The 12,555-nt window shown below is 39.7% G+C and overlaps 1 protein-coding gene across 14 annotated transcripts in view; it reads right to left on the reverse strand.

Moving 5' to 3' along the window:
* Positions 1-12,555, reverse strand: part of baiap2l2a (BAR/IMD domain containing adaptor protein 2 like 2a) — a 38,806-nt gene that overhangs the window by 18,431 nt on the left and 7,820 nt on the right. For 5 of the 14 annotated variants that reach the window (XM_051942383.1, XM_051942385.1, XM_051942465.1 and 2 more), the window contains 2 exons: positions 6,400-6,475; positions 4,120-4,206 (listed from right to left, as the gene is read on the reverse strand). In XM_051942383.1, the coding sequence (XP_051798343.1) occupies positions 4,120-4,206; positions 6,400-6,475 (163 nt within the window). Of the gene's footprint in view, positions 1-4,119; positions 4,207-6,399; positions 6,476-7,688; positions 12,538-12,555 lie in introns of those variants that run through there. The other 9 variants (XM_051942387.1, XM_051942390.1, XM_022195957.2 and 6 more) reach the window with 8 other exon arrangements.

The raw sequence follows: 12,555 nt of genomic DNA on the forward strand, positions 1-12,555 counted from the left end.
AAAACTTCTTGATTTTTGTTTTTTTAAATCCATGCCTCAGATTTTAAAAATCCTCTTTGGTGAAAATCCTGTTTTTATGCTATTATCATCTACATGTCGTGCTTTAGCCATTTAGATTCCAGCTGATTCTTGGAATGAATTCTTCTCTTTCTTATTTAAACACAGTCAGACACAGAGCACAGGAATTAGAAACTGGTTAAAAGCTCATGTTGTTTTTACATTTTACTCTTTGGTGTTTTATAAATGCAGGAAAACATGTTATGACCAAAAAAGCAGCATTTCCTCCTTAAAGCTGCAACATAAGCATGCTGATTCATCTGGGGTTTGTGATGTCATTAACCTCAGGATGCCACCAGCCATCCTGTAGTTTTATCGTGTAGAAATGTAGGCGAGCTGGTGTGCTCGAGCTAAGAGAATAGATCTGCACATTCTAGAGCAGCAGTGTAGAGCTGTATTTTTCTTTACATCCATTTTAAGACTCGAAAGGTTTTATTTTTATGGAAAATATTCTAACCATAACTACAGTCAGCCTGCAAATAGACTTTTTTCTGCTTTAGATGAAAAGTTTCAAAACTATTTAATCAATTCTGCACAAAAAGTTTGTGAGCTGTTGAATTAACATGGAAATTCAGCACCAGTGTAAAGATAACGTGTTCTTTACTTTGTCAACATTTCTGACACATTATGAGAAAAATAAGCAGCCAGCGCCACAGCTGAGTATTTGTGCTTTAAAACTGCAGCTAACTGGTGACAGGAACACAGATTCACAGCCGTGGAAACCAATCTAACAGGGTTCCTGTGTCTTTATTCTCCCTCACAATCAGATGAGGAGGTTAGAGGCAGAATGGTCTAACCCACAAAATACACAAACTGAGTCTTAGATCATTTCTGTCATATTTTATGGTCCAGATTTTACTGGTTGAACCCACAACCTAATACAGCGTTAGAACAATGTTAGAACATTCTGGAAAACACTAAACTTTGAACCCATTTTTCACCAAAACTACACAAAGATGGTCAGACCTCCCTGCTTGTAGTTTTTGTGTGTTCCAGTGGAACCATAGGTGAGCTGGTGTGCTCAAGCTGCAGTCAGCAAGTAAAAGCTGCATAAATGCTGCTGACCTTCCTCCAGCCCTCTGCTTCCAGCTCCCCTTTTCCACCAGTCAACTCTGCATCGCCTTCACTATACTTGTTATGCTAACTTACATACTGTTTGAATTTTACTGCTAGCTATATATGGAGTATGTTTAATGTCAGAGCCGTACATCATCAGAGTAAACTATGAGTCAGTTTTCAATGTTAGCTTATACTTTGTCTGTGTCACATATCCTGTCATGCATGTATCCAAATGTGTGTTGTGTTTTCCTTGCTTTCCCACCCCTCCCTCTTCTCCCATCCCTCCCCCTTGCCCTCCTCTGTCCCTCTCAACCCCCCCGGCCAGCAGGCAGATGGGTCCCCCCTATATAGAGCCGGGTTCTGCTCCAGGTTTCTTCCCTGTTAAAAGGGTGTTTTCCTGCCACTGTCTCCTTTGGGCTTGCTCTGGGGGTCAGGCATATGGGTTCTGTAAAGCGTCTTGAGACGATTTGACTGTAATTGACGCTATAGAAATAAAATTGAATTGAATTAAATCTTCATATTTTAGAGGAAATAATGGCGTAGGGTTCCATCAAAGAAAGGAAAGGTTCATTTTCAAATGGAAAAATGCTAAAAGTGAGTTTTAGGTGTTTAATCACAGCCTGCAGGGAGAGTTTGTTTTTATTTTTTCAAGAGGACTTTAAAAAAAGACCATCAGGTGGTGGTGGAATCACTGCAGAGTAATTATCCTCCAGGAAACAGATGCTTGGCTCTGTGACTGAAATGCAAAGTACACAAACTGGGTGCATCTGTGTTTACTGCTTAGTTTTCAGTGAAAGAGCTTCATCTTTCTGCACACAGTGTACTGCTCACCAGGTTAGCTGGAGGCTGATTGCTGCTGGGATGGCTGGTGTGCGTTCACTAGTTTTTATCTTCTGAAGCTGAACATGGTGTCTCCTGCTTATTGATCTTTCACCGGTGACAGATGATGTCACAGGTTTGATAGTTCATCTGCTCTGTAATGAGCTCAGTTTCCTGGGTAGAGTCATTTTACAACCTCTGATCTCACTCCTGTTTGTAAAGAAATGTTTAACGGTGAAAAACTGTAAACTCTGAAACAGTTTGATGCAGTTTATTTATCAGTGAATCACCGTAAACAGGATAATCAGGAGAAAAGTCTGTTATTTAGATTTTTTTCTCTTGAAAAAATACATTTCCCGAATATGCTGTAATATGTGTAATAATACTGTCATTTCTGCCTTTATTTCTCAAAAAGAATCCAGTTTTAAATAGATAAATGTACATATTATTGTACTGGAAACATGCTGCAATATTTAGAACAAGGAACATTTATGCATTAATTAAATGTAATAAATAGTTTTTATGTGGTGAATTTGATGAACTGACACATGGTTTAATATTTAGGAGAGCTTTAACCCTTTAAGCTTCAGTCAATTCCAGCCGTTTTCAGTACAAAAAAATCGCTAATATTCTATTTTTAAATAAAAAAAATTACGAAAAATACGGGGAATATTGGACGCGCATCGCGAGGTGCATTTCCTTGAAAACGACCGATTCGGGGATTTTATACCGACTTCAGGACATGTTTTGGACAAAATAGTTTACTGGCTTGTGTCGTCTGGATGTAAAAGGTTGGATTATGGCCGTTTTTTGTGGAATATTTTTGTGTGTGTGTAATAATAAACCCGGAAATGTGAGTCGCGCTGTGTGCGTTGAAGCCGTGTACAGAGAACGGATGGATGGATATTTGTTTTTGTCGGACAAATGTGTTTTTCTCACCCGCTGTGGTAATCGCATCTGAAAGTGGTTTATACCGGCGGATTCATGAGAATCTAAGCTTTCCATCGGCGTATAGTGTTTGTATAATCGCGTTTGCACCCGTCGGACATTCCTGAAATTCCTATGCAAATTAGTAGGTGTACCGCCGGCGGTACACTGAAGCTTAAAGGGCAACTTTTGCTAAAACACGCACATATTAAATGTCAAATGCAATAAATGTTGTGCTATTAATGGAAAGATGCTGAAATATTTATGTAAATGTTCTCATTTTTAAAGGTTAAAACATTTTTTTACAGTGAAATATGGAATGAAGCACATTTTTCAACCCTAAAATCATCAATAATCACATTTCTTTACTGTCAGTGAAGAAAAGGTTTTACTGTGATTTCTTGATGGTGTTCTGGAGACCACAGCTGCTGGGATTTTAGCGTAAAAACAACAGATTTGTTTTTACAGTGCTCAGTTGGCCAATATTGACAGTTTCATAATTTTTATAGGAGGGTAAACTGTTCACCTTCAGAGCGAATAAGAGGCGGAATATGAACCTAAAAGTCTAATAAAAGCATCGGCCGGCCTCTATTATCAGCTGTTATCATGCTGGGACGTCCCTGGTGTTTTGGAAGTGTTAAACCTGTTTGTCTTGGCTGTCACTGCTCATGGGATTGGTTTCCTCTGTGGGGAGGCTAATGATCCGCTTCCTTCAGTCTCCAGCTGTTTAAGCTGACAGCCTGTGTTTGGGTTAAGTGAGCGGAGCACGGCCGCTGCCTGTCATCATCTATTATTCATGGTCCCTCCTGACATCTGACTCCTCTCTGCCAACATCTCAACACGCATAAAGACACACCATATTACGGTCTAGCTTTGAACCACACAGTTAGGAGTGAGTCAGAATCCAAGTGGACGCTTCATCCACGTCCTGCAGCTGATTTGGATGGAATCAGATGGAAATGTTGGTTCAGTCTGAGCTCCTTTAGAGATGTTTGGAATCAGTTCCTGCACTCTTCCTGATGGCGCTGTAGATCAGAGAACATGCTAATCATGTCTACACATCATAAAGGCCCAGTAATAGAGAAAGGAGGAATAAAATGCTGCCTGAGGGCAACGCTGGTTTGAACAAATGACCGTAAATACATCAAACAGAAAGCCTCACATCCTGGAGAGGAGCAGGAATAAAAGGCTTGGTGTTTCCTCATGACGGTCAGTGTGTGTGTGTGTGTGTGTGTGTGTGTGTGTGTTTCCTCTCACCTATGGAGCGTGACGATGCCGTGTGGAACCCCTTTTCTCCGATCTTTGAGAGTGCATTGAAGTAGGCCTCACTGGTCACAGTGAGAGCTGAAGCACAAACACCAGGCAGTTACTGGATGAACTCATTTTTCAGGTAAACACAGCTGTTAATTATAAAAAGGGAAGCTATCCCATCATTTTTATTGTCAAATTTCAGCTTTCTCCCACACAGATTTTTGTCTGCAGTCATTTAGAAACATGAAAGCATCACAGTGGAAGGATTTCTGAACAAACAATAAGCAGATATTTTCTGCTATTATGTCAAATCATAGTATGATCCCAGTGAGACCTTCAGTCCAGCGTTGCCTCGGTAACTGAACACAACATCTGGATCCTTCTGCAGATGTTTTTAGAGTCAGATGAAGCTTCAGCAAAGTAAGATAATCAAACACAAGCTGCCCAAAGCTGTGACACTAAGAGATGTAAAAATGAAGATCCTCTGACTGGACGTAAACAGAACCAACTGATTCCAAAACAGATTGTTATAATTCATCAGTAGAATAAATCTGTTGGTCCAGAGCTCAGCAGCTTTAGGTTCTATCTCCATCTGTTCAGGAGAATTACAGCCTCCATGGAGGTGGAAACGTCTTCGTCTGTGTTTTACGTCTGCAGAGCTCTGATTGATGCTGCGCTTGTTTTCTCACATTTATCAAACATTTAATGTGGAGCTGGACTTCTTTACATCTGCACAGGAACCAGCAGTGATGATGGTGTGATTATTAGACATTATGAATGAAACTACCAGTCCTTTAGAGTTCAACTGAACCTGGAATGAACTCTTCATAGTTCCATCGTGTTTTCATGACAGAAGCTGTGCAGTGTCTCAGACTGTGCTGTTTGTTGTTTGAAATGCTCTTTGTAAACTGATTGTTTCTATAAAGGGACAGATTACAGCAGTTTATTCTGCTTTCTGCTCCTCTTCATTCAGAAGTTTAGAAATGTGGTTTGTATTGTACTGAATTGCTTTTTTTCTGTTGTCAATAAATAAAGTAAAAACTAACTAACTTTTCTCTTTCTTATTTAAAACAGTCAGACAGAGCATGGGAACTAGAAACTGGTTCATCTTTTTTACTTTGTCAGCATTTCAGTATGGGGTTTTATAAAGGCAGGAAGACACGTTATGACCAAAATAAGCAGCATTTCCTCCTTAAAACGGCAGCGTACCGATGACATCCTGGAGTTTCTGATGTCATTCACATCAGGATCCACCAGTCATGGTGTAGTTTTACAGTGTATGAATGTAGGTGAGCTGGAGTGCTCGAGATACTGCGAGCAGCGGAGGGCTGGGTAGAATAGATCTGCACATTATAGAAGAACAATCTTAATTAAATAATACTCTAACCATAACTATAGAATGAGCATGCAGAGTCTTTTTTCTGCTTTAGAGAAAATTTTTTAAAAAAAACTATTCAACCAAATCTGCCCCTGAAACTTTCAAGCTGTTGCATCAGTGAGCTAATCCACACCCTGACAGGAGTGGCTTCCTTAAAGGATCAGATATAATGACCAGAACACAGACGCTCCTTTGACCGGTGGCTATAAAATCCACCTTCAAATGCAGCTTTATTCACAGCGTCTCTGTGACAGCTGAAGGTCCATAACTCTACCTAAAGAACAGCAGCAGACACAGAACCTGCCTCAGGATGTTCTGGATGGACGGACAGATGTGACATTTCATGATTCTGAGCTCCCAAACTTTACCAAACCCTCCAGGAACAGCATGAACAGCCTCATTAGCCGCATGTGGAGCAGATGTTTGACTCATTACTGTCTGAGATTCTGGACTCTCCGTCTGCTGACTATCATCTCCACTAATAAACCCATTCCCTAATGTTTTAAAAAGGCAGAATTTAATATAATAGAACAGATTTTTGCTAATTATATGTAATTTTCATACACAAACGTGAGTTTTCAAGGATATAATGAAAACCTGGAGTGTTTGAACTTCAGTGTCCTAAATCATGGCCTCTATATGTGGAAATAAATTACAGCTGTTTGTCTTCTGATAATGTCGTCATGGCAACCTCTGCAGACACTGGTTACAGCCCATAATAACCCAGCCCATAATAGCACCTGAACATTGCTTAAGCATGTGAACTTTGGAATTTGTTCTACAAAAGAACCTCTCATAAAGCACCGTTTGGTTTATGGCATTGATAAAGATAGGAGGCATGGAAATAGCACAGAACTCATCAGGAGATCCACTCTGTCTGTCTTTCTTTCTGTTCATTTCTTTCTTACCTTTGAAAGCTTGAACGTAGCTGTTTCCCAGTGAAACCAGTTTCTGTATACTCGGGTTGAACTCGTCCATCAGGCTCTGTTAAATCACACACACACACACACACACACACACACACACACACACACACACACACACACACACACACACACACACACACACACACACACACACACACACACAGTTACAGTCTGAAAGTCAGGAAACTTTTAGATGCACCTAAAGCAGAATCCATAAAATTCATCTTTAATCTGTATTTATGAGCACAAACTCTCTCCCTGCTGGAACACAGATAAACTAAGATTAAAATCTCTTCTGTTATCAGTGAAGGAAATGCTGTTGGAATTGGAAAATAAGCTAGAATTCAGATCGGGTCTGCTGGGAAGTGATCACTTAAAGGAGGACATTTACACAAATAAACACCACTGTTGAAAAGTTTGGGGTCATAAAAAGGACTTCAAGTCAGAATGCCCACTTTTCTCCATGTGCTAACATAACTGCAAGGGTTTTCTAATCATCAATGAGCCTTTCAGCACCATTAGCTAACACAATGTAGCATTAGAACACAGGAGTGATGGTTGCTGGAAATGTTCCTCTGTACCTCTATGGAGATATTCCATTAAAAATCAGACATTTACAGCCACAATAGTCATTTACCACATTAACTATGTCTACACTGGATTTATCATTCATTTCATGCTATCTGCATTGATAAAACTGCTTTTCTTTCAATAATAAGGACATTTCTAAGTGAGCCCAGACTGTTAAACGGTAGAGTGTGTGCAGCATAAATACATCACATTATATATAATACACTAAATTAATTCCACCAGATTCTCACTTCAAACTACTTTTATTTGTGTGTTTTTACAGCTGTAGATATCAGTAGAAGTTTGTGGTTTTAGTCCTGATTTTAGGCTGTTTCAGGTTAAGGTTTGCCGAACATGAAATGAGTTGTAGAAAGAAACTTTGATCAAACTGGAAGGACAAAGTTGACGTTAAATATTTTTTCAGCTTCTCCTTTGTCGTCCCAAATATTAACTCTAAGTTTAAGAACTTCGGGTATTTGTACAAACACTTGAAGTTCCTCAACCTGATTTAAGATTTGAAGGCAGCCAAGTTACAAATGATCTGAAGTCAAACATTCATTTTTAGAGTTTAACGCAGAGGCTTCAACTTTAAACATGAGGGACTCATATATTTATGGATGAGTTTCTGTCCTCAGTAACCACACCAGAAACTGTCTCCCTCTGCTGAATACTCTCTGTGTGATTGTCCTGGTGTTACTTACAGAGTAGATCTCCAGGGTGGAGCGGTGCAGCTGATCAGAATTCATTCCTGCCATGTTTGTGTCCAGAATAGAGCAGCAGTGGATGAACGTCTGTGTGTGCGGGCCTTAAATCATCCAGCTAATGCTACACAACCCCTGGAAGGAGAGAGGAGCTAATGGTGCTGGACGTGGAGCTGAGGAGTCACTGTGGGGGTAATTGACACCGCTGTGGCCTCACAAAGACACGAGTAAATAATTAAACGTGGCTCAGCCATAAAACACACCGACACATGCTCAGTGTGTGAGTGTGTTTCCCACAGAGTGTTTTATTCATAGCACAGTAAAAATCACTAAAAACAACAGAAATCCTACCATTATTGCTATTATATTTGCATATTTATCTCACTGTGAGGAAATGATTCAGTCTGACAGTTTGTAGAACAGTACATTATAAACTCTGGGGGTCCTACTGGGATGATTTATGCTTTGATTTAAACACAGACAGGATTCCCTGAGATAACTGGACTTTGTAGGTTTTTCCTGAACATTTCTCCAACAGAAGTAAAGACTGAGTTTGTTCTGGACTACTTCCTGGTGCAGATCATTACATGTATATTACACTACAGAGTACTAAAGTAGCAGGACAGATATGTTGGCATATTATCCAGAATAATCTAAATATATCAACTGCATTGTAGGAGACTCATTTAGCGGTCAGTAACAGCTGACCTCTATCACAGGTCGTTAGTGGAAACAGGTAAATACACTTTAATATCAGGGATGAAACACAGGGTTCAGAGCCTTCTTTATAACCTGTATGGGAAGCCACAGAGCCCATAATTCTGTTTCTGAGGAGAATGAAGGTGAAAAATATTAATTTTCTAAATAAACATCCTGATTGGTTACTGTCCTCCTCTGAAACCACCTGAATAATACGAGCTGCTGCCAGAAACAGTTTGAAATGTTAAAGTGTGGAGGTTATTCTGGGATGTTTGCCAGAAGAGGTCAGATTTACAGTGTGAGTCAGCGCCTTGTGCTCTTGGTCCTGTTCCTCCAGTCATTCCTAAGCAGAAGGTCTGCACCAGTATTATGAGGGTGGAACCTTTGCATCAACAAGACGATCACAGCTACTCATTTAAACTGGTTTTAATATTGTAGCTGATCAGTGCCACTACAGAGGGATGTTTTCATGTGTCATAAACTAAAATATACAGAAAGACACTCACAGTCACAAGTCTGGACACGTTCACATTCTCAAACTGAACTTTTGCTGCAGTAAAAACTGTAGATATTTAGGACATAGAGCAGGAATGTCATCCTGTAATTTGGTCTCATGTATGCTTATTCTAACCTCTTTCCAAACCTACATAATACACATGAATATTCCTGTTCAGATTTTCCAGAATGTGCTGCTCCTGTTTTACTCTATTTTGCACACATTAGATCCGTTTAATGTCTGTCTTCACTAAAATCAGAGATCTCTTCTCTTCTGGTCCTCAGCGGTCTGTTCCTTTATTCCTTGTTTAGGATTCTAAGGAATCTCTATTTATCTTAACCAGGTGGTCCCATGATAGCAGGTTATTCATCCTACAGGCTGTGAAGCCCTTTAAAAATCATAAAATCCCTTTATTTCACCCATATGTTGTGTCCTAACCTACATACATGTTCTCCATGAGGACAAACTGAAGCTGCGTTTTACTGACTTTTTCTCTGAAATGTAATAAAATAAAATATAAAAGCAGCCATCATATTCTGGCAGAAGCCCGACATTCAGCCGTGCTGTTGCCAAACTGAAACACACACGGATGTATCCCACAGCTGTGATGGATTTATGACTGTCAGTCTGAGGGGGTATTTCTCTCCAACATGTCAGAGTCAGTGAACACACCATAAACTCTGCAGAGACGTGAAGGATCTGCATGGATGGACGGGTTCATGTCAGGAGTCCACACACGGTGTAAGTCAGTAGGTTCTGAAAGCAAGAGCTCAGAGGTTCATTGATAACAGACCTGATGGAGACAGGGAGACAGACTGTACAGTAGATGGCACCACAAACTAATAGCAGACATGACTGGAATGACAAGCAGAATTCAGAAGGAGTCATACTCAGAAAATCTCTCCCCTCTCTTCTCCTCTTCCACCTATCATCTTCTCTGAATACTGATCAGAACATCCAGTATTAAATAGGATCTGCTTACTGATTATGTACACTAAAGTACACAGAGTACTTCAGAAAAGCATTCAGATCCTTTGTGTAAGTTTCACTAAAATATAAAAATACTCTCTAGAAGTAAAAGTCCTGAATTCAGAAGCTTTAAAAGTACAAACGCATTCCCAGTCATATCTATTTACAGAATAATGATATATATTTAGTTACTGGACTATTACATTAATATCTGGTGTAAAACATTTTATTATATTCTAATCACAGATTGCCAGAGGTGGAACAAGTATTCAGATCTTTTACTAAAGAAAAAACTGTTTAAAACAATGAACAACACTTCACTGCATGAACAATCCTACCTAAAGCAGAATGTGGGTAAAGTATTAAAGGAACAGGGCTGGTTTATCCCCTCATTATGAAGATATTAATCGTGAATTATCAGCATTATAGCTGCTGCTAATGGAGCTACTTTAAACTACTTTATGTATGGTTTTACAGCAGATAAATCTCAGAGTTCATGACAAAATCACTGGAATAGGGAAGAAAAAAATATGTTTTGACGCACAAATCTGTTTTCAGGTTCTGGGTCTTTTCTCTAAACTTTGATTTTTTGAGATACTGGATTATTTTTGAAATGAAATCAAGTGAAATGTTTCGAGGGAAAATCTGTATTTGATGGAAGTTTAAACAGTTCATAGACATCTGACATGTGACCCTGATGTCTCACTGCTTATTCTAAGAAAGCAAAAATGCTGTAAATTACTGATTTAATCTTCACCTACATGTTGCATTTTATAAGCTAGTTGTATTATCCTCTGTGTAAAATGTTCATGTTATACTAAACCAACTCATATAAATACAGTGGAGCAGAAAATATGATTTTTCCTTCAGAAATGTAGCAGAATGAGAATATAAAATATCACAAATGGAAATACTCCTCAAAGCTGTACCTCAGTGTAGTACTTCTTTTCTGTAGTAGTTATTTTCCACCACTGCTGAGGACTTTTAACGGACCATTTCCAAACTAACCAGTGAGTAAATCTGTTAGATAAATATTCTATATTTATCTAACAACTGTCCAGATATTCTTTACTCCAACCACAGTAGAATTTAAATCCACTGATCATTAAATATCAGCAGGAACAGACACAAAATACCTCAGAGGTACAACAAGCAAAAGAGACAAAACCATAAAACAACAATGCTGACAAGCCTGACACGATGAATAAAAGCTGATTAGCTTTCACTGAGTCACAAAGAAAATATTCTGTGAACCAGATCAACACATTTGCATACAAAGATTCCAACAAACAGAGAAATCTCTGACTGTGATGGAAGCTTCTCAGATCCACCACAGATTACAGATAAAGGAAGAGAAAGGTAAAGGTTGTTGCTAGCGGTACAGACCCATGGAAAGTGCCGTACCCGTAGCCCACAGGCTACGGGTACGGGTTCGTATCTGTAGACACTACCAAAGGAAAAGTCCACCCACAGAATGAAACATGTCCAACAAAGGGAAGGTTTAAAGCTCTGACATCTCTGCAGCGAACAGCGAAACGGTCACAGGTGACTCCGATGATCAATCGAGCTCAGACTCTCTAACCACAGAGTCTCACAGAAGCTTTTACAGACAGAACAGATCAGAAGTATGTTTGGATCAGTAACTGTGCAGGAGGGACGAAGCTCTGCCCAGAATGACCTTTTCTTTCTCTTTAAATGCTCTATAGCTCTTATCTTACACCTCAGTGCAATGGAAATGGACCAACCTACAGCATCGAGGGTTCAGTTAGTTCAGAACAGAAAATAAAATCTAATTTTGTTTCATACTTTTAAAGCTACAAGGGTTATGTCAGTCAATATTACAGTGACAAGCTAAAGGCTAATGAGAACAATAAGAGCTGCTGGATGAAGCCACCAGTGAAATCAGTGAGGACTCAGGCTTCATTATTACTCTGCTGACTGTTTTGCATGTCCTTTTTCCCAGGCTCTTGTCCTTATTTCTTCTTAATGATGTCTTTTTACTATTCCAGTGTTCTAGTGAAGCCATGAGCCGGAGCTATTTCTGCTGCAGACACACTGGATGCTCCCTCACCATCTTATAGAGCTCTGAGGAGTGTTACCTTAAATCCCCCCGTAATGAGACAACATTTGCTCCAAACCAGCTTCACCTCTCTCTCACCGTGGAGATTTTCCCCACGCCTGTCTTTGCCTCTCTGCACGCATTTCCTCTTTTCCTGCAAATTTATATTTAATCATATGCATGCACCACATTGAGATTTACATGTCTTGGCAGAGCGTGCATGGAGAAATGAAACTCCCTGATATAAAACCAGGTCTTTATCACGCTCTGCAACCCACAAACACTCACTGGGGTCATCATTCTGTCATCTGTGCTGCTGTAGAGCTGCTCCAGTGGGAGCCCGGAGGCTGACTTATGGCTATCCACACATTACCGTACACTGAGCTGGAAAATATTAAGCCTAGGGGAAGGAAAAACTAATTTTCTGATGTGGTGGGGGTTGTTCTGCATCCAGGAAATAACTGGTGCAGAGCTGCATGTTCAAGAAGGAGGAAAAGTCACCAGAAAATGGTTCTGGGGGATGCATATGTGCTGCAGCATCAAATGTAATGTGATTGTGACAGCAAAAAACTGCAGTTAAAACACTGCTGGGAAAGTTAATTCTATACAAGAGGACATTTTTTGGTTTTCCATCAGACTACATG

The sequence above is a fragment of the Acanthochromis polyacanthus genome, chromosome 2, assembly GCF_021347895.1.
Source record: "Acanthochromis polyacanthus isolate Apoly-LR-REF ecotype Palm Island chromosome 2, KAUST_Apoly_ChrSc, whole genome shotgun sequence".
Classification (NCBI taxonomy): Eukaryota; Metazoa; Chordata; class Actinopteri; family Pomacentridae; genus Acanthochromis; species Acanthochromis polyacanthus.